The 27,021-nt window shown below is 44.8% G+C and overlaps 1 protein-coding gene across 1 annotated transcript in view; it reads right to left on the reverse strand.

Annotated features, from left to right (window-relative positions):
- Positions 1-3,653: 3,653 nt before the first annotated feature.
- LOC311122743 (cGMP-inhibited 3',5'-cyclic phosphodiesterase 3A-like) overlaps positions 3,654-27,021 on the reverse strand; it is a gene marked incomplete at its 5' end in the record, with an annotated part of 70,160 nt that continues 46,792 nt past the window's right edge. Inside the window, 10 exons of the mRNA XM_084197067.1 lie at positions 3,654-4,784; positions 4,939-5,194; positions 12,515-12,676; positions 15,458-15,661; positions 15,934-16,133; positions 17,155-17,268; positions 17,738-17,849; positions 18,418-18,555; positions 19,034-19,176; positions 21,201-21,274. Of these exons, the coding sequence (XP_084053193.1) occupies positions 4,480-4,784; positions 4,939-5,194; positions 12,515-12,676; positions 15,458-15,661; positions 15,934-16,133; positions 17,155-17,268; positions 17,738-17,849; positions 18,418-18,555; positions 19,034-19,176; positions 21,201-21,274 (1,708 nt within the window). The remainder of the gene's footprint in view (positions 4,785-4,938; positions 5,195-12,514; positions 12,677-15,457; positions 15,662-15,933; positions 16,134-17,154; positions 17,269-17,737; positions 17,850-18,417; positions 18,556-19,033; positions 19,177-21,200; positions 21,275-27,021) is intronic.

Genomic DNA, 27,021 nt, shown 5'->3' on the forward strand with positions numbered 1-27,021 from the left:
CTGAGACCATATGTTATGCTATGTGTGATAAAGACTTAAACCATATATTGTGCTATGTGTGATAAATGTGATGCAGAATCATATCATGTAAATGGTAACCTGTGTTGCTCACACAGTGTCATTCAGTTCAACTTTATAAAGAGCGTATAGAAAGGATAGATGGTAAAGAGGTCAGTGGAATTCGACCAAAACAATGGAAATGCCATGGAAACGCGCGGGGGAAAGATGCCAGGGGGGAAATATCCCGAATCTCCTCATTGACCCCAAAGCAAAATTAGCCTGCATTTAGGCTAGTCTTTATATGTGTATATTAAACATGATGTTGAGGTAAAAATCGGAGTATAATGCTTGTATGGATGTCAACATGTTCATGTCATCATCACCAATCAACTGCATTACAATTAAAAACGACATTGACTACCACCACCGATTTCTGTATGCTAGCTATGCTACCAGCTTACACAAACGGGAGTTAGCATTTAGCAGTCACTTTTTCTAATCCTGAAAAGGGACAACTTCTAAACGTTATGCAGCAAAAACAACCAAATACTTGATATCCAAATCAGACTTTTGGTAACCTCATTGTGGGCCTGTGACAATACATTCTGACGAATTTGACCAATATCCACTTTGTGGGATCAGATTTGTTGAATGTGCCCCAATCCAGCGTCCTTCTGTCCCCCACGGTCTGCATTCCATTGACCTCTTTACTGCATCTATGGTGAAGCCAAGCGTTGCATACAGTGTGACGTTTTTCTCTGAGGAGCATGAATGGATCGATGTTTGTGTCTGTTACTAGAAAGTTATTGGAAGTCCCTTCTATCTGAACATGGGCATTTTGCTACAGGAAGGCTGTGGATTAAACTCTACATAAACCTGGATTCCAATCCAAAAATACATTTTAAAAGGTCCCTTACAACTTACAACCTATAAAGGCTTTATATAGCATACATAACATTTTCATAAGCAATACAACTATACAGCTTTTTCCATATACTGTAGAGTATGCTATCTATGCAGCGCACTAAACAAGTCATCATATCAATAATCTACCATTTTCAATTGGAAGAATTATAAAAACCTGATTGAGAAAGATCATGTAAAAGAATGATGTCAAATTTGGGATGAAAGGAGAAGGAACCCAAAATGTACAAGAAGCACAGGCTACTATTCACCTTACCCAGGTCACCCCCTAAAGCACAGGCTACTATTCACCTTACCCAGGTCGCCCCCTAAAGCACAGGCTACTATTCACCTTACCCAGGTCATCCCCTAAAGCACAGGCTACTATACACCTTGCCCAGGTCACCCCCTTAAGCACAGGCTACTATTCACCTTACCCAGGTCACCCCCTGAAGCACAGGCTACTATTCACCTTACCCAGGTCACCCCCTAAAGCATAGGCTACTATTCACCTTACCCAGGTCGCCCCGAAAAGCACAGGCTACTATTCACCTTACCCAGGTCGCCCCCTAAAGCACAGGCTACTATTCACCTTACCCAGGTCGCCCCGAAAAGCACAGGCTACTATTCACCTTACCCAGGTCGCCCCCTAAAGCACAGGCTGCTATTCACCTTACCCAGGTCATCCCCTAAAGCACAGGCTACTATTCACCTTACCCAGGTCGCCCCCTAAAGCACAGGCTACTATTCACCTTACCCAGGTCATCCCCTAAAGCACAGGCTACTATTCACCTTACCCAGGTCGCCCCCTAAAGCACAGGCTACTATTCACCTTACCCAGGTCGCCCACTAAAGCATACACAGTGTTTATAGTATAGTGTTTGGCAGCAGTACACAGAGAAGAGCCTTGTCATTGAGCTGTTGTGTGTACTGTTATTTACGGTGGGAACATTGTGTGTTCGCATGTTAATAGAAGGCTAATAGAAGGAGAGGGGCGAGGTGGATTAGGAGGGGACATGAGAATATTGCCACAGGCAGAGAGGAAAGCCAGTTGTATACCTCTATAGTTCAAAGCCATGTGTATACCTCTATAGTTCAAAGCCAGTTGTATACCTCCATAGTTCAAAGCCAGTTGTATACCTCTATAGTTCAAAGCCAGTTGTATACCTCCATAGTTCAAAGCCAGTTGTATACCTCTATAGTTCAAAGCCAGTTGTATACCTCCATAGTTCAAAGCCAGTTCTATACCTCTATAGTTCAAAGCCAGTTGTATACCTCTATAGTTCAAAGCCAGTTGTATACCTCCATAGTTCAAAGCCAGTTGTATACCTCCATAGTTCAAAGCCAGTTGTATACCTCTATAGTTCAAAGCCAGTTGTATACCTCTATAGTTCAAAGCCAGTTGTATACCTCTATAGTTCAAAGCCAGTTGTATACCTCCATAGTTCAAAGCCAGTTGTATACCTCTATAGTTCAAAGCCATTTGTATACCTCTATAGTTCAAAGCCAGTTGTATACCTCTATAGTTCAAAGCCAGTTGTATACCTCTATAGTTCAAAGCCAGTTGTATACCTCCATAGTTCAAAGCCAGTTGTATACCTACATAGTTCAAAGCCAGTTGTATACCTCTATAGTTCTATAGTCTATACATCTGACTGCTGGCAGATGTCCATGCGTTTCCTAGAACATTGCAATGTGCGTCAAGAAGTGGGGTACGTCCCAAATGGCACCCTATTCCCTGTATAGTGCACTACTTTTGACCAGAGCTCTGCTCGCTCTACAAAGGGAATAGGGTGTCATTTAGTATGAAAATGTCTGAACTCACTAACTGTGAGTCGCTCTGGATAAGAGCGTCTGCTAAAATGACTAAGAAATAAAAAAATAAATTAGGATGCAGGCTGGCTGTCAATGCTAGGATCATTTTGTGCTACTCTGCTCTCTCCCTAAAAAAAAATCACCTCACAGTAAATGGTTCCTCCTTGTATGGCTTAGAGATTGTATACTGCGTGTTTGTGTTTGCTCCTGTATTACCGTGTATCTGTAGGTCATTGTTGTAAATGAGAATGTGTTCTCAAGGACTTACCTGGTTAAATAAAGGCAAAATAAAATAACTCTACGTAATCAGTTGATCTGGTAGTAGCGGAAGAATCCTATCTTTATAATAATAATAATAATAATGTCCCACTTAGCAGACGCTCTTATCCAAAGCGACTTACAGTCACGCGTGCATACATTTTTTGTGTATGGGTGGTCCCGGGGATCGAACCCACTACCCTGGCGTTACAAGCGCCGTGCTCTACCAGCTGAGCTACAGAGGACCATCTTTTGAGTTAGGTTGAGGAACTTATCATGTGCCTTATAGTCATGGGACTACATCATTAGCAGACAGCCTGTTTTTTTCAGTGTATTAGAGAAACACTCATAGGAGCTACAGTATCCTAACGTATCCTTTTCTGACTCCTTTCTTGACCTTTAGCGTGTTCCAACCTCCTCTGAACCAAGCCGTTGGTCAAATCTAAGACCCTGGACTGAAGTCAGCATGTTCTGCTCAGTGGAGTACATCACATGAGCAATGTTACCTGCGGATGGTTCTGCTGATGTCATAGATCATCGAGGGGCCTTAAAGTGGGGGGGCTACACCGACCGTTTCGGTTTTTCAGTAAAAACTAAAAGATGGCTAGAGGGCATGCTTGCTGTTGTGTGCTACAGAGTATAGGTGTGAGATGCAATATGGAATCAATTAAATAACATTAATAAGCTGGAAAATGTAGATTTGTAGGGAGCTGGTCAGTCTAATCTTTCCCTTCTCAATCCACATAGTAAAAATAAAACCATATTACTGAGACTTATCAGACCCAGACAAAATACTTAAAATACCCCCCTAAACAAAACACACGTGAGTACAGGTGAATGTGATGTTTAAGTATAATTGCATTTAGAAAATATTTCTTATATATAAATTGGCAGCAGTCTCTGCAGTCCGTTGTTTACACAATGGGTTTGAGGTCTTCATGACCAAGTCTTGATCCACTCTTGACGGTAGCAAAAAGAGTCTGTATGTTTCGTGATCTCTTATACCAGTTAGTTACGTACAGTATATGATCCTGTAGGATATTGTAATAATGGACAGTTCCTCAAGAGGACGGATGACTGAGTTTTCTGAACCTGACCATTCTTTGTTTTTATATATAAAATGTGTAAAACACAAGTAAATATCCCCCACCCTCTGTTACATTTTCATTAGGCACAATTTCCCAAACTTCTACAGTGTTGTGTCTAAGTGAATGTGCTGGCAACAAAAAAATAATAAACAGTCAGTCTGTTTGTCAATAGGATAGAAAAAGTAATTTCACGTTCTGGCTCGGGCCAATGGCTGCCTTGTTTCATTCCCATGAGCCTTTGGTTCTTGCTATCTGGGATCCTTGGGACATCCCTACCCCATTTAAGTTGACATTTAAATTGGTTAAGGTAAGGGTTATGGTTATGGTTATGGTTAGGGTAGGGGTTAAGGTTAGGATTTAGGGTAGCAACATCCCAAGGATTCCGAATAGCACTCACCATGAGCATTTGAGGCCCTCACTCTGGCGACGCCTCTTCTTCTGCAGGTTCAGACTCGTCCTGCGGGGGCGCTGGCCACTCCTCATCTACTTCCTCCTCTGGCCCCTCCCCTTCCTCTTCTGGCTCCTCCTCCTCCACTACATCCTCCCTGCTCCCTGGCTCCTCCTCCTCCTCGTGGATGGATAGGATTGGCTCAGCTACATTGTTTTGCTTGGGGGTTTCCTCTGCGATCACCTTCTTCCACATCTCGTGGTTGTCCATCAGGTGCTGGGTGATCTGACAGAACACTTTCCTCCTCTTCTTGGGAGCTGCTTTCTCTTTCTCTACAGAAGGGTTTTGAAAGAAATATACACTTGTCTTTTCATGCATTGATTCACATAAATGAGCTTTCTGCCTAAATCTGGCACATTAATGTGCATTGTCCCTGTCAACTACACCAAGTAAAGTAAAGGAAACAGATGTGAGTAACAATCTTACGCGATGCCTCCGAGCTAGTCGACCCATCTTCATCCTCTGTCGTATCCTCCTCCTCCTCCTCCTCGTGCTCCTCCTCTTCCTCCTCCTCGGGGTTAGGTTCCACCCAACGTCCAGGCATGAGTGCTGCGGAGTCGTATGAGTTACAGAGCGGTCCTACGATGTGGGTGATGAAGGACTCCTGGAGCTTAGCCAGCTGGGGAGCAGAGCGGTCCATGAAAGGGCTGATGGGAAGGCCCTGGCTGGACTCCTCGTCACCCTGTGGAAGAGGTGATGACACGTTCACTTTTTAGAATCAGAGGACTTTATTGTCTCGCAACAAATGGTTGCTAGGAGGTTTTTTGGTTCTATAGTCAAGAGATTAAAAAAAACATTTAACATCTGTAGGCTACAGATAGCATCATGTCACGTGGGGTGATCAATGATGATTACACACGATAAGGCATTCACTCACTGCTCTAGAATGTAGCGAAATATGGATACATTCAAGAGGATGCCAATAAATTAATGTCTAAATGTAGTTTTCTGTCATTTTGAATCACATACAATTAATAATTACATTGTCCTCTACAATATTATAACCTTCATATGCTTGTACTTAAAGGTTGGGTAATTAAGAATTTTGTCCACAAATGTACCCGAAATGTCTATTATATGTAAATATTTTATGATTAGTATATGCCATAATGTAGTCATTTTGTTAGATAATTCTCCCTATTAGCTGAAATCACGCTAGCTGTTCAGTCCAAACAGATTCACAAATCACAGGAATTTGTCGTGCAATGCAGACATTGTCTCCCTCCGAGGCATGTGTTGCTAGGCAACCCCCCTGCTCCGTGGCTAAAGCCAGTGTGAGAAACGTACTAACAAAAGATTGTGCTATGAAAAAAAAATTAAAACTGCACTCTGACCCACAAAACATATTTGCTAGATTCATGATAGTGTTGTTAGACAAATCACAGAAAGTGAACTTCAAAGCGTGATGTAGTTTTATTGGAATTTGCAGCTGTTGTTGGTAAGTAATGTATCTGCTAGCTTCTGACATGACTTACTGCATCTTTATCCGTGTTGATTACATTAACTGCCCAGTGAAAATATTACTTTTAAAAGTTAATATTCTGTTAACTCATATCCAAATAATGTTGACTACTAGTATTTGTGGCCAAAGCATAAATTGGAGAAAAAAACCTTTAAAAAACCTTTCTCAAACAGACTGTTTATATAAAAGACTTGCTATTTCCTCATAGAACATAATGTCATCATCACCAATATTTTTAATGACCAGAATACGCCCACACCCTTCCAACACAGAAAATCTGCTTCATAACATACTTAATTACCTCTGGAAATACTGGGCAGTTACTTTAAATAAGAACGTTCATTTGTTGTGACCGCTGCTCTTGGTTGTATCTCTTCTATTTTTTGGTGTTGGGAGTTGGTAACATTTGGAGGTGTTTCCGTGCTTTGGACCAATCAAAATCAACTCGATACCTTCGTCATGTTTATCTCCAGATCCGTGGCTTTTGATTCCTCTCACCCCTGTCAATCAACCTTGAGAGGGGCTGTTTCTATGGTGATTTAAAGGGGACACTCCGAAATACACCATGAAACTTGAGCGTGTCGAGCGGATCATGTTTGTCAAGTCGTTGGTCACCGCCTTTCAAAGTGTGTTGCATTATGAAAATGTATGCACTCACTAACTGTAAGTCGCTCTGGATAAGAGCGTCTGCTAAATGACTAAAATGTAAAAATTATGGTTATAAAAATTTTCTAATTTCAACACGTCAACTGCATGAACTTTACAAAAATCATGTGATCAAAGGTCATGCAGCTTTTGATGAAGTTGCCTTCAAGTCGCTGCAGCTGCTCCTCACCATCACCTGCATTGTGGGAGGCACTTTTGTCAACCAATCATTAGGGTGTTTTGGTTTGAAAACGTGACTGAAACAGGAACTTTGCAGCGATTCTAAAGCTGAAGGGGATACAAATGAAAGTGACATTTGAGACCTCTCTCTAACCAATTAATTAACCAATTAACACACGTTATGTTTTCAGTTTGTTAGTGTATGATATGGGGATATAGAAATGTTTATTTCAACATTTATACAGAAAAACTTTTATAAACAATTGCAGCTATGTTGACACTGCCATGTTGATCTGAGACCACTACAGTGTCCAACTTTCGGCGATCAGAGATGCACCTCCCCTGACTTCACTCGCCGACCTTCGTCTACAGTCGGCTTCGTTAGGCTTACCGCTCGAACACACCCATTGCCTTCAGGGAAGTTAGATATTGAAATTCAGTCTGTTAGCTTTGTAAATGAATATATAGCCCAATTTTATTTTGTACAAAGCGGATTTCATTTAGAAATAGCATGTGTTATCACACACAAAGCTGCTTGTTAGCTTGTCAGTTGACGTTCGAAGTTAGCGCCGTTTCGCCCTCGGAGCAGTGACAGAGTTCTATTGAGCAGCGACCACTTTTTGACCGTGGCAATAATGACATTCTATTCACTCTAATAATGCTAAATTATTACATTTACATTTACATTTTAGTCATTTAGCAGACGCTCTAATCCAGAGCGATTTACAGTTAGTGAATACATATTTTTTTTATACTGGCCCCCCGTGGGAATTGAACCCACAACCCTGGCGTTGCAAACGCCATGCTCTATCAACTGAGCTACATCCCTGCCGGCCATTCCCTCCCCTACCCTGGACGACGCTGGGCCAATTGTGCACCGCCCCATGGGTCTCCCGGTCGCGGCCGGCTGCGACAGAGCCTGGATTAAATTGTCTGTATTTTTTAACCATATATGGTAGAGACATAGGGTTTGGACTATTGTTTTTCTATTGCAATCCTCTATTGAATGAACATATTTTTTATAAACATTGCATGAAAAAATAATTTTATGGGTGAACACCAGACAGTATAGGCGTATAAATCAAATATTTTAAATCTCCACAGTTTCACATTATGTGAAAATAAATATGCTAGTTACACAACACACAGGCTCGTCCATCTCACATCTTCCTCAGTGACACACTGTGGACTTTACAGAGCAATGCGTGCCGTCTAGGACCAGATGAAAATGGCCAACAACCACACAGCAAGGTCTCCCGGTTGCCACGGAAACAGGCCTTGTGAGTGTCAGCAACCACGCCATCAGAGTACTAAACTATAGAGTGTGTTCATGTATCCACCAGGCAGGAGCTATTTTCATCTAAAGGCACAAAGAGGAAAAAAAGGTATGAAAAATGGGGGGGGGGGGGGGGGGTCTGTGATTAGATGGGATTTACATGGGTTTAGATTGTTTCCTTCTCTCTCAAGAGTCTCCTGCTGCACCCCAAACACCCCCCCCCCCCCCCCCCCCCCCCCCCCCCCTAGGATTGTCTGGCTTGTTGGTTGTAGTCACTGAGAGGTACTGTGGACAGTGGGGCAGGTGACTGGGATGGCAGTTAGAAGATGGAGGAAGAAGCAAGCAACCCACGTAGTCAGTCATCACTGGTTCTTTCTCAATTGTACATTTGGAATACTAAGAAAACATTTTCTGTGGTGGACATGCATGTGTGTGTGTGTGTGTGTGTGTGTGTGTGTCACAGGCTTGCGACAGAACACCCCACACATTGGCTCCAAGGCCTGTCTGTCTGTCTGTCTGTCTGTCTGTCTGTCTGTCTGTCTGTCTGTCTGTCTGTCTGTCTGTCTGTCTGTCTGTCTGTCTGCCTGCCTGCCTGCATGTCTGCCTGCCTGCCTGTCTGTCTGTCTGCCTGCCTGCCTGCCTGCCTGCCTGCCTGCCTGCCTGCCTGCCTGCCTGTCTGTCTGCCTGCCTGCCTGCCTGCCTGCCTGCCTGCCTGTCTGTGTAATCACTGCTGCTCCTCCACCTGAATGGGAGAGCCGGTTGCCTGGCAACCCAACAGCGTCATCATCACCATATTCAATCCTATCCATCATTGGGGTCATTGTCACTGAAGGCTTCTGGAGTACACACTGTTCTTCTACACTATGAAGGAGGCTTGGCATATCTGGTGTCCTATTTCCTATTGCCGTAAATATAAATAATTGTCATAAAAGTGATTGGCCATGGCAGAAGAACTGATGCATATTCCTTATCAGAGAATTTCAGTCGTGCAACATATGTCATATGTCGTCATACAGTGGGGAAAAAAAGTATTTAGTCAGCCACCAATTGTGCATGTTCTCCCACTTAAAAAGATGAGAGAGGCCTGTAATTTTCATCATAGGTACACGTCAACTATGACAGACAAAATGAGAAAAAAAATCCAGAAAATCACATAGTAGGATTTTTTATGAATTTATTTGCAAATTATGGTGGAAAATAAGTATTTGGTCAATAACAAAAGTTTCTCAATACTTTGTTATATACCCTTTGTTGGCAATGACACAGGTCAAACGTTTTCTGTAAGTCTTCACAAGGTTTTCACACACTGTTGCTGGTATTTTGGCCCATTCCTCCATGCAGATCTCCTCTAGAGCAGTGATGTTTTGGGGCTGTCGCTGGGCAACACGGACTTTCAACTCCCTCCAAAGATTTTCTATGGGGTTGAGATCTGGAGACTGGCTAGGCCACTCCAGGACCTTGAAATGCTTCTTACGAAGCCACTCCTTCGTTGCCCGGGCGGTGTGTTTGGGATCATTGTCATGCTGAAAGACCCAGCCACGTTTCATCTTCAATGCCCTTGCTGATGGAAGGAGGTTTTCACTCAAAATCTCACGATACATGGCCCCATTCATTCTTTCCTTTACACAGATCAGTCGTCCTGGTCCCTTTGCAGAAAAACAGCCCCAAAGCATGATGTTTCCACCCCCATGCTTCACAGTAGGTATGGTGTTCTTTGGATGCAACTCAGCATTCTTTGTCCTCCAAACACGACGAGTTGAGTTTTTACCAAAAAGTTCTATTTTGGTTTCATCTGACCATACGACATTCTCCCAATCCTCTTCTGGATCATCCAAATGCACTCTAGCAAACTTCAGACGGGCCTGGACATGTACTGGCTTAAGCAGGGGGACACGTCTGGCACTGCAGGATTTGAGTCCCTGGCGGCGTAGTGTGTTACTGATGGTAGGCTTTGTTAATTTGGTCCCAGCTCTCTGCAGGTCATTCACTAGGTCCCCCCGTGTGGTTCTGGGATTTTTGCTCACCGTTCTGTTGATCATTTTGACCCCACGGGGTGAGATCTTGCGTGGAGCCCCAGATCGAGGGAGATTATCAGTGGTCTTGTATGTCTTCCATTTCCTAATAATTGCTCCCACAGTTGATTTCTTCAAACCAAGCTGCTTACCTATTGCAGATTCAGTCTTCCCAGCCTGGTGCAGGTCTGCAATTTTGTTTCTGGTGTCCTTTGACAGCTCTTTGGTCTTGGCCATAGTGGAGTTTGGAGTGTGACTGTTTGAGGTTGTGGACAGGTGTCTTTTATACTGATAACAAGTTCAAACAGGTGCCATTAATACAGGTAACGAGTGGAGGACAGAGGAGCCTCTTAAAGAAGAAGTTACAGGTCTGTGAGAGCCAGAAATCTTGCTTGTTTGTAGGTGACCAAATACTTATTTTCCACCATAATTTGCAAATAAATTCATTAAAAATCCTACAATGTGATTTTCTGGATTTTATTTTCTCATTTTGTCATTTACAGGCCTCTCTCATCTTTTTAAGTGGGAGAACTTGCACAATTGGTGGCTGACTAAATACTTTTTTCCCCCACTGTATGTCCTCCTGTCACACAGAACACACATGAAGTCATCACGCAGTTTGAACATACATAAATAAATAGAATCTGATTGTCTATGGGTGTCATATGTGTCACGTGTGCTATCATGGTGAATCCAAACCATCGCCTCGGGATTGAAAGCACGTCACATATTTTACTCCCACATGTGTATGTGTGTGTGTATGTGTGTGTGTATGTGTGAGTGTGTGAGTGTGTATGTGTGTGACCTGAAAATGAGAAACTGGAAGGAAAAAACACACACACACACTGACTATTAATTTCACCTGTTCATACCTGCTCCTTACATACACAGAGTGTACAAAACATTATGAACACATTCCTAATATTGAGTTGATATTAAAAATCCTTCTTTAACCTGTCTCCTCCCCGTCATCTACACTGATTGAAGTGGATTTAACAAGTGACATCAATAAGGGATCATAGCTTTCACCTGGATTCACCTGGTCAGTCTATGTCATGGAAAGAGCAGGTGTTCCTAATGCTTTGTACACTCAGTGTGTGTTTCAGATCTGCATGGGCTAGGGTTTAGGGTCTAGGGTGCATGGGGTAGGGTGAAGGGGCTAGGGTGTAAGGGCTAGGGTGTAGAGGCTAGAATGTAGGGGCTAGGGTGTAAGGGCTAGGGTGTAGGGGTTAGAGTGTATGGGGTAGGGTGAAGGGGCTAGGGTGTAAGGGCTAGGGTGTAGGGGCTAGGGTGTACGGGCTAGAGTGTAGGGGCTAGGGTGTAGGGGCTAGGGTATAGGGGCTAGAGTGTAGGGGCTAGAGTGTAGGGGCTAGGGTGTAGGGGCTAGTGTAGGGGCTAGGGTGAAGGGGCTAGGGTATAGGGGCTAGAGTGTAGGGGCTAGGGTGTAGGGGCTAGGGTGTACGGGATAGGGTGTAGGGGCTAAAGTTTAGGTGCTAAGGAGTAGGGGCTAGGGTGTAAGGGCTAGGGTGTAGGGGCTAGGGTGTAGGGGCTAGGGTGTAGGGGCTAGAGTGTAGGGGCTAGAGTGTAGGGGCTAGGGTGTAGGGGCTAGGGTGTAGGGGCTAGAGTGTAGGGGCTAGGGTGTAGGGGCTAGAGTGTAGGGGCTAGAGTGTAGGGGCTAGGGTGTAGGGGCTAGGGTGTAGGGACTAGGGTGTAGGGGCTAGGGTATAGGGGCTAGGGTGTAGGGGCTAGGGTGTAGGGGATAGGGTGTAGGGGCTAAAGTTTAGGTGCTAAGGAGTAGGGGCTAGGGTGTAGGGGCTAGGGTGTAGGGGCTAGAGTGTAGGGGCTATAGTGTAGGGGCTAGGGTGTAGGGGCTAGGGTGTAGGGGATAGGGTATAGGGGCTAGAGTGTAGGGGCTAGGGTGTAGGGGCTAGGGTGTAGGGGATAGGGGCTAAAGTTTAGGTGCTAAGGAGTAGGGGCTAGGGTGTAGGGGCTAGGGTGTAGGGGCTAGGGTGTAGGGGCTAGAGTGTAGGGGCTAGGGTGTAGGGGCTAGGGTGTAGGGGCTAGGGTGTAGGGGCTAGGGTGTAGGGGCTAGAGTGTAGGGGCTAGAGTGTAGGGGCTAGGGTGTAGGGGCTAGGGTGTAGGGGCTAGGGTGTAGGGGCTAGGGTGTAGGGGCTAGGGTGTAGGTGCTGGGGTGTAGGGACTAGGGTGTAGGGGCTAGGGTGTAGGGGCTAGGGTGTAGGGGATAGGGTGTAGGGGCTAAAGTTTAGGTGCTAAGGAGTAGGGGCTAGGGTGTAGGGGCTAGGGTGTAGGGGCTAGAGTTTGATTTGGATCTCACCTGTTCATAGAACTCATTGGGCGATGCCCTCAATCCACTGTAGATGCAGGTCCTTGTGTTTCTGTGTGTGTGAGATAGAGAGAGAATCTGACCTGTTCATAGAACTCATCGACGATGCCCTTGGTCCACTGTAGGTGCAGGTCCTTGTGTTTCAGTGGGCCGTTGATGTCAGCTAGCTTGATGCACATCTGACACACCAGCAGTCTGTCGTTCTCATTGGACCAATCAATACCCCTTGTGACGTCATCACCTACCTATAGTAACAGACAGAGACAAAATATGTTGCTTTATAAAATGCTTTGTGAACTTATATGGTACCAGCAGGGGACGTACAATACCTTGAATCTATCACACATCTGAAAAAAAAGATATACACGCAGTTCAATAACATGGTAAATCAGTTGTCATTTAACGAAGAATGTAAAATTGAAATTGAATTCCTGATTAAGAATTACATGGCTCCAACGTTCCCTATTTTGGACTCTGCCTTTAATCCCCACCTTTCAATATGTACACTACATTTTAGTCATTTAGCAGACGGTCTTATCCAGAGTACATACATTTTCATACTGGCCCCCCCGTGGGAATCGAACTCACAACCCTGGCAAGCGCCATGCTCTACCAACTGAGCTACACGGGAACTACACAACCATTAAAAAGTTTGGGGTCACTTAGAAATGTCCTTGTTTTTGAAAGAAAAGCAAATGTTTTGTCCATTAAAATAACATCAAATTGATCAGAAATACAGTGTAGACATTGTTAATGTTGTAAATGGCTATTGTAGCTGGAAACTGCTGATTTTTTATGGAATATTTACATAGGCGTACAGAGGCCCATTATACATTAGTGTCTAGTTTGAGAAACAAGAAGCCATATCTCAGACTGGCCAATAAAAAGAAAAGATTAAGATGGGCAGTCTGAGATATGGCTTTCTCTTTGCAACTCTGCCTAGAAGGTCAGCATCCCGGAGTCGCCTCTTCACTGTTGACGTTGAGACTGGTGTTTTGCGGGTACGATTTAATGCTGCCAGTTGAGGACCTGTGAGGCGCCTGTTTCTCAAACTAGACATTCTAATGTATTTGTCCTTTTGCTCAGTTGTGCACCGGGGCCTCCCACTCCTCTTTCTATTCTGGTTAGAGCCAGTTTGCGCTGTTCTGTGAAGGGAGTAGTACACAGCGTTGTACGAGATCTTCAGTTTCTTGGCAATTTCTCGCATAGAATAGCCTTAATTTCTCAGAACAAGAATAGACTGACGAGTTTCAGAAGAAAGTTATTTGTTTCTGGCCATTTTGAGCCTGTAATCGAACCCACAATTGCTGATGCTCCAGATACTTAACTAGTCTCAAGAAGGCCAGTTTTATTGCCTCTTTAATCAGCACAACAGTTTTCAGCTGTGCTAACAGAATTGCGAAAAGGGTTTTCTAATGATCAATTAGCCTTTTAAAATAAAAAACTTGGATTAGCAAACATAACGTGCCATTGGAACTCTGGACTGATGGTTACTGATAATGGGCCTCTGTACGCCTATGTAGATATTCCATTAAACATTTGCAGTTTCCAGCTACAATAGCCATTTACAACATTAACAATGTCTACACTGTATTTCTGATCAATTTAATGTTATTTTAATGGACAAAAAAATTGCTTTTCTTTCGAAAACAAGGACATTTCCAATTGACCCCAAACTTTTGAACAGTAGTGTATCTGTTCTGTGCTGTGAAATTGCCTAAATGATTTTGACCTTTTAAAATGAACAATTAAGTTGATTAATTATCTTCTCCAAAACCCTTTTCTTTTTTGAATGTATTGGTTATGTCTAGGTAGGCCTAATGAGTGTTGGAGACCCAGGAGAACAGAAAAGACTCCTGTTAGCTTCTTATCATGCTAACTCAATAACCTCTAGGTTACACACACACACACACACACACACACACACACACACACACACACACACACACACACACACACACACACACACACACACACACACACACTGAATGGGCATAACACTGCTGGCGTTAGTGGCAGGCCAGCAATCCGTTGTATAACTGGCAGTGCCTAACTATCACCAGCTTTAGTACAGCACAGTGGAAAGGCTTTAGTACAGCACAGTGGAAAGGCTTTAGTACAGCACAGTGGAAAGGCTTTAGTACAGCACAGTGGAAAGGCTTTAGTACAGCACAGTGGAAAGGCTTTAGTACAGCACAGTGGAAAGGCTTTAGTACAGCACAGTGGAAAGGCTTTAGTACAGCACAGTGGAAAGGCTTTAGTACAGCACAGTGGAAAGGCTTTAGTACAGCACAGTGGAAAGGCTTTAGTACAGCACAGTGGAAAGGCTTTAGTGCAGCACAGTGGAAAGGCTTTAGTACAGAACAGTGGAAAGGCTTTAGTACAGCACAGTGGAAAGGCTTTAGTACAGCACAGTGGAAAGGCTTTAGTACAGCACAGTGGAAAGGCTTTAGTGCAGCACAGTGGAAAGGCTTTAGTACAGCACAGTGGAAAGGCTTTAGTACAGCACAGTGGAAAGGCTTTAGTACAGCACAGTGGAAAGGCTCAGTCCCCATCAATGTTAGCTGCAGAATACAGACTGCAAATAGGATTTCCTGAAAAGCTGCGGGTTAGAGCCTTCTATTCTTATGGGTTAGTTAAGAGATGTAATGAGAATATGATGAGGATATTTAAGGTCCAGAAATGTACTGGCACACTGGATACTGTTCCTCAAAAGCCTTTTAAAACAACATCTAACTGATTTTCTAGAACACTTAGGTTTGACTCCATGCTATTGCGATAGTGTAACAGACCAACGTGGACAGAGAGTGAGCTGTAATGAGGGCTCGTTGAATCTGCAGTGCAAACCTGCACCACAAAAACCAGGGGTAGGCAGCAGAACTCTCACATACAACATGTATGTAATGTGTATGTATGTAACATAGCTGAAGAGATCTTAGACTCAAATCAAAAACACAGGTTTACGGTCTGTGAACACTCCAAAGATTATTCGTTTTAATTAATGAATTGATTGAAATTGGTTTTACCTTGGCATTGAACTCTGCCAGGAAGTCAAAGTGTTTCTTGAGGTCGGTGGCAAGGATGGCCTCTATGACCAGAAAGCGTAAGCGTTTGAACTCCACGTGGTCCAGGTTGACCAGGAAGTTATACTCTGGACGGGACATGAACAGGTTCCAGGCCGAGGCAGCGTGGTGGTTCTCGAGCACCGACCTGTCGTTATACAACACTGCCTGGAGAGGGGAAGATAGGGTGCGAGAGAATTAGTGCTGAGGTGGTAACCAGACACATTTAACTAAATTCTAACCTGGTCAGAGGACTGCCCATGCTGTTCCACAACACATAACAACAGCAATCCAAGTTATTTTCAGTGTTGTACCACTACTTTCCTTATCCCTGAAATAAAATATCTGCTCTCCCTGCAGACAACAGTTCAACGTATGACTCTGAGGGTTTTGTTGTTCACTTGAGGAGCCTGAAGGGCTTTGACAGAGAGGAGGAGTACCTGTGGTGCGCTTGTGGCCACCAGGAAGGCGTTGGTCCTCCCAGGGTGGTCGTAGTCATGCATGGCTGCTGCCACGTACAGCGCCATGAGCTCCAGGGCGGGGATGAGCCCCGACAGGCAGCCATACCCGTCCTCCGACACACTGTAGGTCTTCGACACCAGGTAGCCCATGTGACTGTGTGTGATGCCGCTGTCAGAGTCTGGGAGAGCCGAGGGGAAAGAGAGCGAGAGATAGGGAGAGAGAGAGAGAGAGAGAGAGAGAGGAGCGGAGTGTGAGTAGCATTCTGATTCACACCATTGTTCCAACCTGAACCACACTGCAACGGTTCAGGTAGTTTCTTTTCACATTGTCCTTTCCAGCACATTTCCAGACACTATGGTGAATGCGTAACCAGGCCAGTGCAGTACAGCTCAGCACGGTTTGGCTCAGTAGGGTGAAAAGTGTACCAGCCAGCACCCTCAAAGGCCCCAAAATCTCAACCTCTAAATCCACTTATGCTCGGATCAAAGAGTTGGTGCACTAAGGCATATAAATTAGGTTATGAAAATCAGGGGTTGGGAGAACTTTAATCTGGTTGCAATTTCATGCCCGCTCATGCATCGCTAAACTTCAAATAGTATTTGGTACACAGAGACGGCGTCCCAAATGGCACCCTATTCCCTTTAAAGTGCACTAGTTTTGACTAGAGCCCTGGGCCTTGGTCAAAAGTAGTGCACTATATAGGGAATAGGGTGCCATTTGGGGGCATTTGGGACGCAGGCAGAAGCTGAGCCCCCAGTCTGAGACCATTGATGTAACTGTAACAAACATTCCAATGTGTTGTTCTTAATGAGATGACTTACAAAGAGTAATGAGAGGTGGAGGTATAGGCTTGGTTAAATGAATGGCAAAAGTTAATCTGATTGTTACAAATTCTATTAAGCGTCTTGATATAGCAATTTGTTAATAAATATACTTGACTCTTAAGTCTCTTCGATTTGTATAAAATCTCGATCTTCCTCAAGTTGACAACCATAACTAACATAATGATGTTACGTTCAAAACAGCATTTTATTGAGAAAAAAAAACTGTTGGTCGTCTTCTAATACAGTCCCAAACATGTCGAAATTCTAGTTCTCAATAAATAATGCTTTTCAATCTCCTGATGTCAAATCAAGCAAGAGCAAGAAGTGTCATTATGATAAAATTCAGCCTGCATTCAATTAAACCCTGGTACCCACCTGAGTCGCTTGCAGAGCAATGGTCGGTGACGAGGCTGGGCAGACCTGGCACGGCCTGGGTGGTGAGGTACCAGACTGCATGGAGCACGTCTGTAGCATGGATTCTGTTGTGATCTGGATTGATTGATTGATTGACTTAAAAAACAACCTTTATTGGTGCAATTCAATATATTTACCAAGACTAGAGAGTGAAAGGGAGAGAATATGAGACATTTCAGTAGTGATAATATCCACTAGGGCACACTGTTTATGTTTCTAGTGTGGGGTAAAAATGAATGGAGAGACAGTACCGTAAACTTGTGTGAATGGAGAGTGGAAAGAAATATGGTGTAACATCGCCCTCTTGTGGTTTACTGCTGATATTATACTTTTAACTCAACTTCAATATAATAAACAAAACATACACAAAACATTAAGGGCCAATATCCCGGGCACAGATTAGGTCTAGTCCTGGACTAAAATGTACTCTCAACTGTGATTTTCCATTGAATATGCTTTTTTGGTTCAATACTTTGCTTAATCTGTGTCTGCAAAACCGGCCCTATTAAGAGAGCAGGGTAATTTAGGTAAGGTGGGTTCTTACATGGTATGTCTCTGTAGCCATTCTCCAGAGCATGGAAGTAGTTCATGAATTCTTGGACCGGGATCTTGAAGGTCTCAAATAGGCCTGTGTCTTCAAATAGCCTGTGAGAGACCTGAAACAAAACACAGAGAGTCAGAGAGCTCACACGACCAATCAAATTCTCACCTGTCAGACAGACTCTTTGATTGACACTCTGAATGGTCTATGGGTTTAGAGACGGCCTCATTCTCATAGACGTATCAATACTTTCTTAAATTGTACGGATATTCAAAATGTTTTCTGTGATAGTACCCAACCTGACACACAACACATCACAGGCTGGGAGCAACACAGGGGCTGCAGCAGAGCAGCGCCCCTGAAACCCTAAGGGTAGATTTCCCCGCAGGAAGCTCGGGCGTTCGAACCGGCAACCCTCCAGTTACCGTCCAATTCTCTAACCTCGAGGTTACCGCTTCTGTCTCAAACAACCAATCGGATTCTCACCTGACAGACACTCATCGATTGACACAGTGACAGGCCAATGGGCTGGTAGATGGTTGACCATCAGCCTGTCTGATTGGTTGTTTCTCTCACCTGGTTGAGGATGTGTCCACCTTTGCCCTGGCTGAAGATGAACTATTCTAACCTGTCCTCACCTGGGTACAGCTCACCTGACTAGGCTGTACAGTAGCTGGTCTCACCTGGCTGAGGATGCGGCCACATTTGCCCTGGGTCTTCTCCACCAAGCTGAAGATGGGGAAGTTCCAGTTGTTGAGCTGGCCCATCAGGGGCTCCAAGTCCTCCATCACTAACGGCTCCGGGGCCAGCTGGGGCTTTTCCTGCGGAGGCCATAGACACGTTATAAGCCTTTTATAATATCTTTATGAACCTTTATATTGTCTTATTAAATGTCTTACAAAATGTTATGTCTCTCTACTGTAGATCATAAAACAACATAGATGGCTGGTGGTGCCAATCTGTGCACTGAACACTCTGAGGACCACTGGACGTGTTATGTTGGTGGTTGTACCTCTGCCTGATGAGGTTGAACAAAGTAAGCCAATAATAACCCGAAAAATCAAAATCTAGACAGCCAGTTCCACTGTATTTGATCATTGTTCCCCTCTAATCGTGGACTGATTAACAACTGGGACACCAGGTGGGTGCAATTAATGATCAGGTAGAACAGAAAACCAGCAGTTATTCCGGACCTCGTAGGGTCAGAGTTGAATACCCCTTGACCTAAAAGGCAAAAGACTTAGAGCTGTGAAACAGGAAACTAGAGCTACCTCTACGGTTGCTGCGGCTGTTTCTCACCTCTGGAGGCAGCATGATCAGGTTTTGGGGGGTGTTTTTGCCCCCCTCTGCGTCCCCCTCCTCTGTCGCCGCTACGTCGCTGCTGTCGCTGTGGTTGGCCTCGTGGGTGCCGTCGTAGTCTGACGATGCCACCACCTGATCCTCTGATTTGGGTACAGAGAGAGCGTTACTGTAATGGTCAACACCTTCAAATCAAATCAAATCAAATTGTATTTGTCACACGCGCCGAATACAACAGGTGTAGACCTTACAGTGAAATGCTTACTTACAAGCCCTTAACCAACAATGCAGTTTTAAGAAAAATATGTGTTAAGTAAAACATTTATAAGTAAAAATAAAAAAATAAGAAAAATAGAAAAATAACAAATAATTAAAGAGCAGCAGTAAAATAAAATAACAGTAGGGAGGCTATATACAGAGGGTACCGGTACATACTAACACAGGTTAGTCGAGGTAACTGAGTTAATATGTACATGAAGGTAGAGTTAAAGTGATTATGCATAGATAATAAACAGAGAGTAGCAGCAGCGTAAAATAGGGGGTGGGGGGGGTAGCAATATGTCTGGGTAGCCATTTGATTAGCTGTTCAGGAGTCTTATGGATTGGGGGTTCAACACTACTGCAAAACAAATCACACCTCTCTATTGTGAGGCAAGATCAGCCTGGTATCAGATCTGCTAGTGCTGTCTTCCCAAATAACTCCTATGGTCATTGTCTCACCATGGAGATGGGATTCCCACAAAGCATTCAGCACTGCTGCAAATAATTCAACACTACTACAAATAATTCAGCACTGCTACAAAGCCTTCAACACTGCTACAAAGCATTCAGCACTGCTACAAAGCCTTCAGCACTGCTACACAGCATTCAGCACTGCTACAAAGCATTCAGCACTGCTGCAAATAATTCAACACTACTACAAAGCCTTCAACACTGCTACAAAGCCTTCAACACTGCTACAAAGCCTTCAACACTGCTACAAAGCATTCAACACTGCTACAAAGCATTCAGCACTGCTACAAAGCATTCAACACTGCTACAAAGCATTCAATACTGCTACAAAGCATTCAGCACTGCTACAAGCATTCAGCACTGCTACAAAGCATTCAGCACTGCTACAAAGCATTCAGCACTGCTACAAAGCCTTCAACACTGCTGCAAAGCATTCAGCACTGCTGCAAAGCATTCAGCACTGCTACAAAGCATTCAGCACTGCTGCAAAGCCTTCAACACTGCTGCAAAGCCTTCAACACTGCTGCAAAGCCTTCAGCACTGCTGCACAGCATTCAGCACTGCTACAAAGCATTCAACACTGCTGCAAAGCCTTCAGCACTGCTGCAAAGCATTCAGCACTGCAGCAAAGCATTCAGCACTGCTGCAAAGCATTCAACACTGCTGCAAAGCCTTCAGCACTGCTGCAAAGCATTCAACACTGCTGCAAAGCATTCCACACTGCTACAAAGCCTTCAACACTGCTGCAAAGCATTCAACACTGCTGCAAAGCCTTCAACACTGCTACAAAGCCTTCAACACTGCTACAAAGCCTTCAACACTGCTACAAAGCCTTCAACACTGCTGCAAAGCCTTCAGCACTGCTGCAAAGCCTTCAACACTGCTACAAAGCCTTCAACACTGCTGCAAAGCCTCCAGCACTGCTGCAAAGCCTTCAGCACTGCTACAAAGCATTCAACACTGCTACAAAGCATTCAACACTGCTACAAAGCATTAAACACTGCTACAAAGCATTCAGCACTGCTACAAAGCATTCAGCACTGCTACAAAGCATTCAGCACTGCTACAAAGCATTAAACACTGCTACAAAGCATTAAACACTGCTGCAAAGCATTCAGCACTGCTACACAGCACACACCGTATAAAATCCACTCTGGGACAATCATGGTCCTCTCTAGCAGCTAGCCCTAGCTCCTGTGGTGGATGCATGACCAGGACAGCGCCAGTACAGGCCAGCTTGGCTCAATGATGTGGGAGGAAAGGTAGCACTGGAAGAGATGTGAAGCTAATCGGTAGACGAAGGTGTGCAAAACCGGTGGACAGAAGAGGGTGTGAGTACGGCTTGGCTTGGCTCAATAGTTAGAGAACGGTAGTGGTGTGGAAGGGAAAGGTAGCACTGGCAGAGAAGAGAAGCTTAGTCAGAGGACGGTTGTACCTGTCCGATGTATCCTGTCCCCTTTGTCCATGGATCCCTCCCCATGGCTCAGCTTTATGTACGGTCTCCCACAGCTGTAGTGAAGGAAAGTCAGAGGTCAGAGGTCAGACAGAAGTCAACATCTTTTCATCAAGTACATCTATCAATGAAAGGCGCTAGCAGTTAGATATTGTTGGCACCTAAATATGTCTCATTAAAACACTGGCCTAGAAACATGTTGATGTGTACTGAACAAAGTGTCTATGACATATCCCTTCTGGGCACAGACATCAGTTCAATATCTAGTTTTGATTTACATTTTATTGAGTTGTCAACTAACATGAATTCAGCATGAAAGCAACAAAAACTTGAACCATGTTTTGGATTTTGGTTCAAAGTTGTGTGAAAAAAATCTGAAGTTTTCCCCGTTGATTTAACGTCATTAAATAGATTTATTTTTTGGTGAAATGACGTGATTCTATTCTATTCCAAATGAAGATGTGGCATCGCTGGATCAACACTATTCTACGGCCCAGATTCGATTGTTTTCTAAGGAGTTAGTTAGAAGACCTGAGAGGACCATTTGAGTCAAAGGAACATGGCTTACCAATCGTTTCATCATGCACATCATGAAATCAGGTTCATCTTTCCCAGCTCTCTCTCGGTCTCTCTCTCTCTTGCTCTCTCTCTCTCTCTCTCTCTCTCTCTCTCTCTCTCTCTCTCTCTCTCTCTCTCTCTCTCTCTCTCTCTCTCTCTCTCTCTCTCTCTCTCTCTCTCTCTCTCTCTCTCTCTCTCTCTCTCTCTCTCTCTCTCTCTCTCTCTCTCTCTCTCTCTCTCTCTCTCTCTCTCTCTCTCTCTCTCTCTCATACTGCCAGCACATTGCTTGGCAGACTGTTCCGTCCAACACTCTCTGTAATCTCTAAGCAAACTCATGCCACAAAACAAACAGAAAATGCTGAAATTAAACACCACTTCAGTGAGGGAGCAAATATGAAACATGGAAATGCATGTATACACACACACACACAGTTTTCCTAATACATGGATCTCTTTTTGTTTTCAGATTTATGATGAGACTGTGGATTGAGTTGACAGCAACAATCCAATAGGTCAGATAATGGTGTCTTAAATTGGTGTGGGACTATTTGCTGTGTGCACAGAAAACGGAACTCTCCAATTCTTCAACTTTCATTAATAGCAGCAAAACCCATTTGAAGCCCTTTTAGCCGACCAACAGCCTTTTAAAGCCCTTTCAGCCGACCAACAGCCTTTTAAAGCCCTTTTAGCCGACCAACAGCCTTTTAAAGCCCTTTCAGCCGACCAACAGCCTTTTAAAGCCCTTTTAGCCGACCAACAGCCTTTTAAAGCCCTTTCAGCCGAACAACAGCCTTTTAAGCTGACTGCCTGGACCCCCCTGAGAATAATGCACTAACTGTTCCCCCTGCCAAACTATCAAACTATGTTATATTCCACACCTGCTAGGCATCCACACATGTACACACACACACACACACACACACACTGGACTGACCGTGCAAACTGCAAACACAACAGCGCTCTCTTTGTTGTGGGCTCAGGGTCATTAGGCTAAGGGTGGTTACCTATGCCTACCTCTGGACTGAAAAGTGCACAACAAACAATTTCTCAGAATGAGACACACACTACAAGCCTTTGTGCTCTGTGTGACGCCATGCTTTAAGGGGCAATCTGCACTTTAAACAATAACAAAGCGTACTGCCCGTCACTATTTCAGTAAAAAGCTGAGGGATTGGGCTGGAGAAATTTTACCAATCTCAAATGTATAGACGGAGCTATGGATACAAGGACTGAGGATCCATGATATTAAATTATAGTTTTAACCATGTTTTGAGGCTATACAGTCAAAAAATGGATGTAGCAACTGCAGATTGCCCCTTTAACTGCTGGCATTTCCTCTACCCCTGCTCCAGGTTCTACAACATTTGGGAGGAGGTATGCTAATTGAAACCACCTAAAAATGCGCCTAAAATGCGTCAGAAGGCAGTAGAACATGGGGAAGCTGTTCAGAACAGCTGAGAGATGGGTTTAAGAGGTTTCTGGTGTCCTCAAAGTAACTTTCACTTGGGGTTGGATGGATTTTCAGGAAAATACTATAAAGTTTGTATTGTACTGCATAGTCTCACTCCCATCAGTTTGACCACCGCTGTGATCTGTCTGAGAGGGAAAGCTTTGTTGGGTTGTTAGCCTGTGTGATTCATCTCTGCTTTGTTTTCAGCCTTGGGCCTCGATTCAATCCGGACCGCGGAATATCGGCGTTACAGCGAGATTGACATTTAAAGGTCGTTTTCGACTTAGCCGACATATGCAGTGTTTACCGTGAATATGGTCTCGCGAAACGCGGAAACATTACCTTAAAAAGGTGCATGGCCGTAAAGGGGAGGTCGGATTGAATCTAGCCCTTAGTCTTTGTGTATAACTCAACGTGGTTCTAGTCAGTCAGTAGGTTGTTTGTGTCTGTTTGGACAGAGTCACTATGACACCATAACAAGCCTCCTTCCCTGTAATGGTGGTAGACATCATCTGTACACAAAGCCCTGTTGCCCTGTCACTCACACACACACACACACACACACTCAAACACACACACACACACTTTGTACACAAAGCCTTGTTGCACTGATGCCCTGTCTGCTGGACCTGCACCACACGGCACTGAGGCCTGGCCACATGTCAGCTACCTGACCACACTCCGACACACACACACTGTCACACCCAACACACTTCCGCACACACACACACACACACACACACACACACGCACACACACACACTCAAACACACACACACACACTTCCGCACACACACACACACACACACACACACACACACTGACTTTCTGTACTGTGTGTAGTTGGACCTTAAGGAACCTTCTATGGAACAGTATCAGTCTAAAGAGCATCATTAGTCTCCAACAGACAGATCTTTGAAGCACCATTCTATTGCCAAACTGTTGTTTATTTTTGAGCAACCCAAGAGGTTTCCCAGGACCTATAAGGGTTGGGGGTGAGGTGGAGGAGGAGCAGGACGGGAAAAGGAGGTATCACTGTAGAAATGTTATCTAGTTGTTTAAACCAATTATTATGAAGTAACTGGTTCCACAGACTTTTTAAATTTACTCAACTTTTCGATCAAAGTATTACCTGAATTTAAAACTTTTAGTTGTCCCAAACTTAGCTCCAACTTCAGAAAACTTTAAGTTGAAGCCTAAGTTTTCTCAAGTTGGAGCAAAGTTTGGGACAACTAAAAGTTTTAAGTTCAGGTAACACTTTGATCAAAACATTTTTTACTTGTATTGTCCCCAGCACAAGGTGCACCTCAGTAATGATCATGAAGGTTAATCAGCTTCTTGACATGCCACACCTGTCAGTTGGCTGGATTATCTTGGCAAAGAAGAAATGCTCACTAACAGGGATGTAAACAAATTTGAGCACAACATTTGAGAGAAATACGCTTTTTGTGCGTGTCACGACCCGGTGCGAGAAACAGTCACTAATAATTGTCAGAACCCAGAAGATGAGGCAGACACAGCAGTACTAGAGATGGTGGTTTAATTAAAGAACAAAATCTTCAAGCAAAGAAACTAAATCCACAATGTCCAGAAATAAAGCCAAGAGGCACAAAGAGGAAAACCTCCAAAAAACAAAAGAAACTCCACAAAGTGGTAAAATCCCAACCAGAGAAATATCCATATAAAACAAGGCTTGGGCTGGGTGCTAACTTACAAACACTGAGCAAGGAACTGAGGAACACACAGGGTTTAAATACTAACAAGGGACTGACCTACAGGTGCAAACAATAATTAGAGCAAGAAAAACAAAAGGTACAAAAAAGGTGCAATGGGGACATCTAGTGACCAAAACCCGAACAGTCATGGCCAAAACCTGACAGAATCCCCCTCCTAGGAACGGCTCCTGACGTTCCTACCAGCCTTCTCAGGGTGGAGGGCCCTGAACTGACGAATGAGGTCAGGGTCCAGTATGTCCTTGGCAGGAACCCAGGAGCGCTCCTCGGGACCGTAGCCTTCCCAGTCCACCAGATACTGCCAGGACCGCTGCACCCGGCGGGAATCCAGTATCCGGTGGACGGTATAAGCCGACTGGCCACCGATGACACGGGGCGGAGGGGGAGGTCTGCCTGCCGGGATAAGGGGAGAAAAAACAACAGGTTTTAATAAAGAAATGTGAAATGTTGGATTGATTTTAAGGGATCTGGGTAAGTGCAGGCGAAAAGTAACGGGATTGACTCTCCTGGCAATCTTAAAGGGACCGATGAACCTCTGGGACAGCTTGCGAGACTCCACCCGTAGTGGTAGGTTCTTAGTTGAGAGCCATACTCTCTGGCCGGGGTACAGGGTAGGACCGGGACGGCGACCTCTGTTGGCTTGTCGTTGGTACTGCTGAGAGGAACGCAGAAGATTAAGACGTGCCTTCTTCCACGTAAGCCGACAGCGTCTGATGAACCTCGAGGCTGAAGGCACTCTGACTTCTGCCTCCTGGTCCGGGAACAATAGAGGCGCATAGCCAAACTGACACTCATGCGGGGACATACCAGTGGAGGAGGAGCACAAGGTGTTGTGCGCGTACTCGGCCCAAACAATGAAGGATGACCAAGTGGACGGGTTATTGGAAACCATGCATCTGAGGGTGGTTTCCAGCTCCTGATTCATCCTCTCAGTTTGGCCATTGGACTCCGGATGGTACCCTGAAGATAAACTGGCCGTGGCCCCTATGAGTTGGCAGAAGGCCTTCCAAAACCTTGAGGCGAACTGGGGACCTCTGTCGGAAACCATATCTTGCGGAATCCCAAAGACTCGGAACACATGGTTAATCACCAACTCAGCCGTTTCCTTGGCAGAAGGTAATTTGGTCAAAGGAACAAACCTGGCCGCCTTAGAAAACCTGTCGATGATGACTAGGATCGTAGTATTACCATGGGACGGAGGAAGGCCAGTAATAAAGTCCAACGAGATATGGGACCAGGGTCGGTGGGGAATAGATAGAGGGTGAAGGAGTCCTTGAGGGCGGAGGTGAGAAGATTTGCCCTGGCAGCACACGGAACAGGCTTTGATGAAAGTGGCAACGTCTTCTTTTATGGTGGGCCACCAGAACTTACGCTGGATGAACTCCAAGGTGCGGCCTACGCCCGGGTGACAGGTGAGGCGAGAGGAGTGCCCCCACCGAAGGACTTGAGACCTTGCTGCCTTGGGAACAAACAACCGATTAGCAGGACCTCCTCCAGGACCCGGTTCGATGGCTTGAGCTTGTTTCACGGTATCCTCCACTTGCCACGAGATCGGAGCCACGATCTTAGCGGCCGGAAGGACAGTCATGTCAGTATCTTCTCTAATGGCAGGAGAGTAGATTCGTGACAAGGCGTCCGGTTTGAGATTCTTCGACCCGGGTCTATAGGTGAGGATAAACTGAAATCGGCTGAAGAAAAGAGACCATCGAGCTTGTCTGGCGTTCAACCGCTTCGCCTGCTGGATATACTCCAGATTCTTGTGGTCCGTAAGCACTTGAAACGGTTGAGAAGCCCCCTCGAGCCAGTGTCTCCATTCCTTCAATGCCATCTTAACCGCTAGGAGTTCACGATCCCCCACATCGTAATTCCTCTCGGCTGGGGTAAGCCGGTGAGAGAAGAAGGCGCAAGGATGAAGCTTCTTGTCTTCACCCCTCTGTGACAGGACAGCTCCAACCCCAACCTCTGATGCGTCTACCTCCACCACAAAAGGTTCATCCGCCGTTGGTAGTGTCAGGATGGGAGCAGAGAGGATGCGCTGCTTGAGTCCTTGGAAGGCCGTCTC

The sequence above is a fragment of the Coregonus lavaretus genome (genome assembly GCF_964263955.1).
Source record: "Coregonus lavaretus genome assembly, contig: HAP1_SCAFFOLD_721, whole genome shotgun sequence".
Lineage (NCBI taxonomy): Eukaryota > Metazoa > Chordata > Actinopteri > Salmoniformes > Salmonidae > Coregonus > Coregonus lavaretus.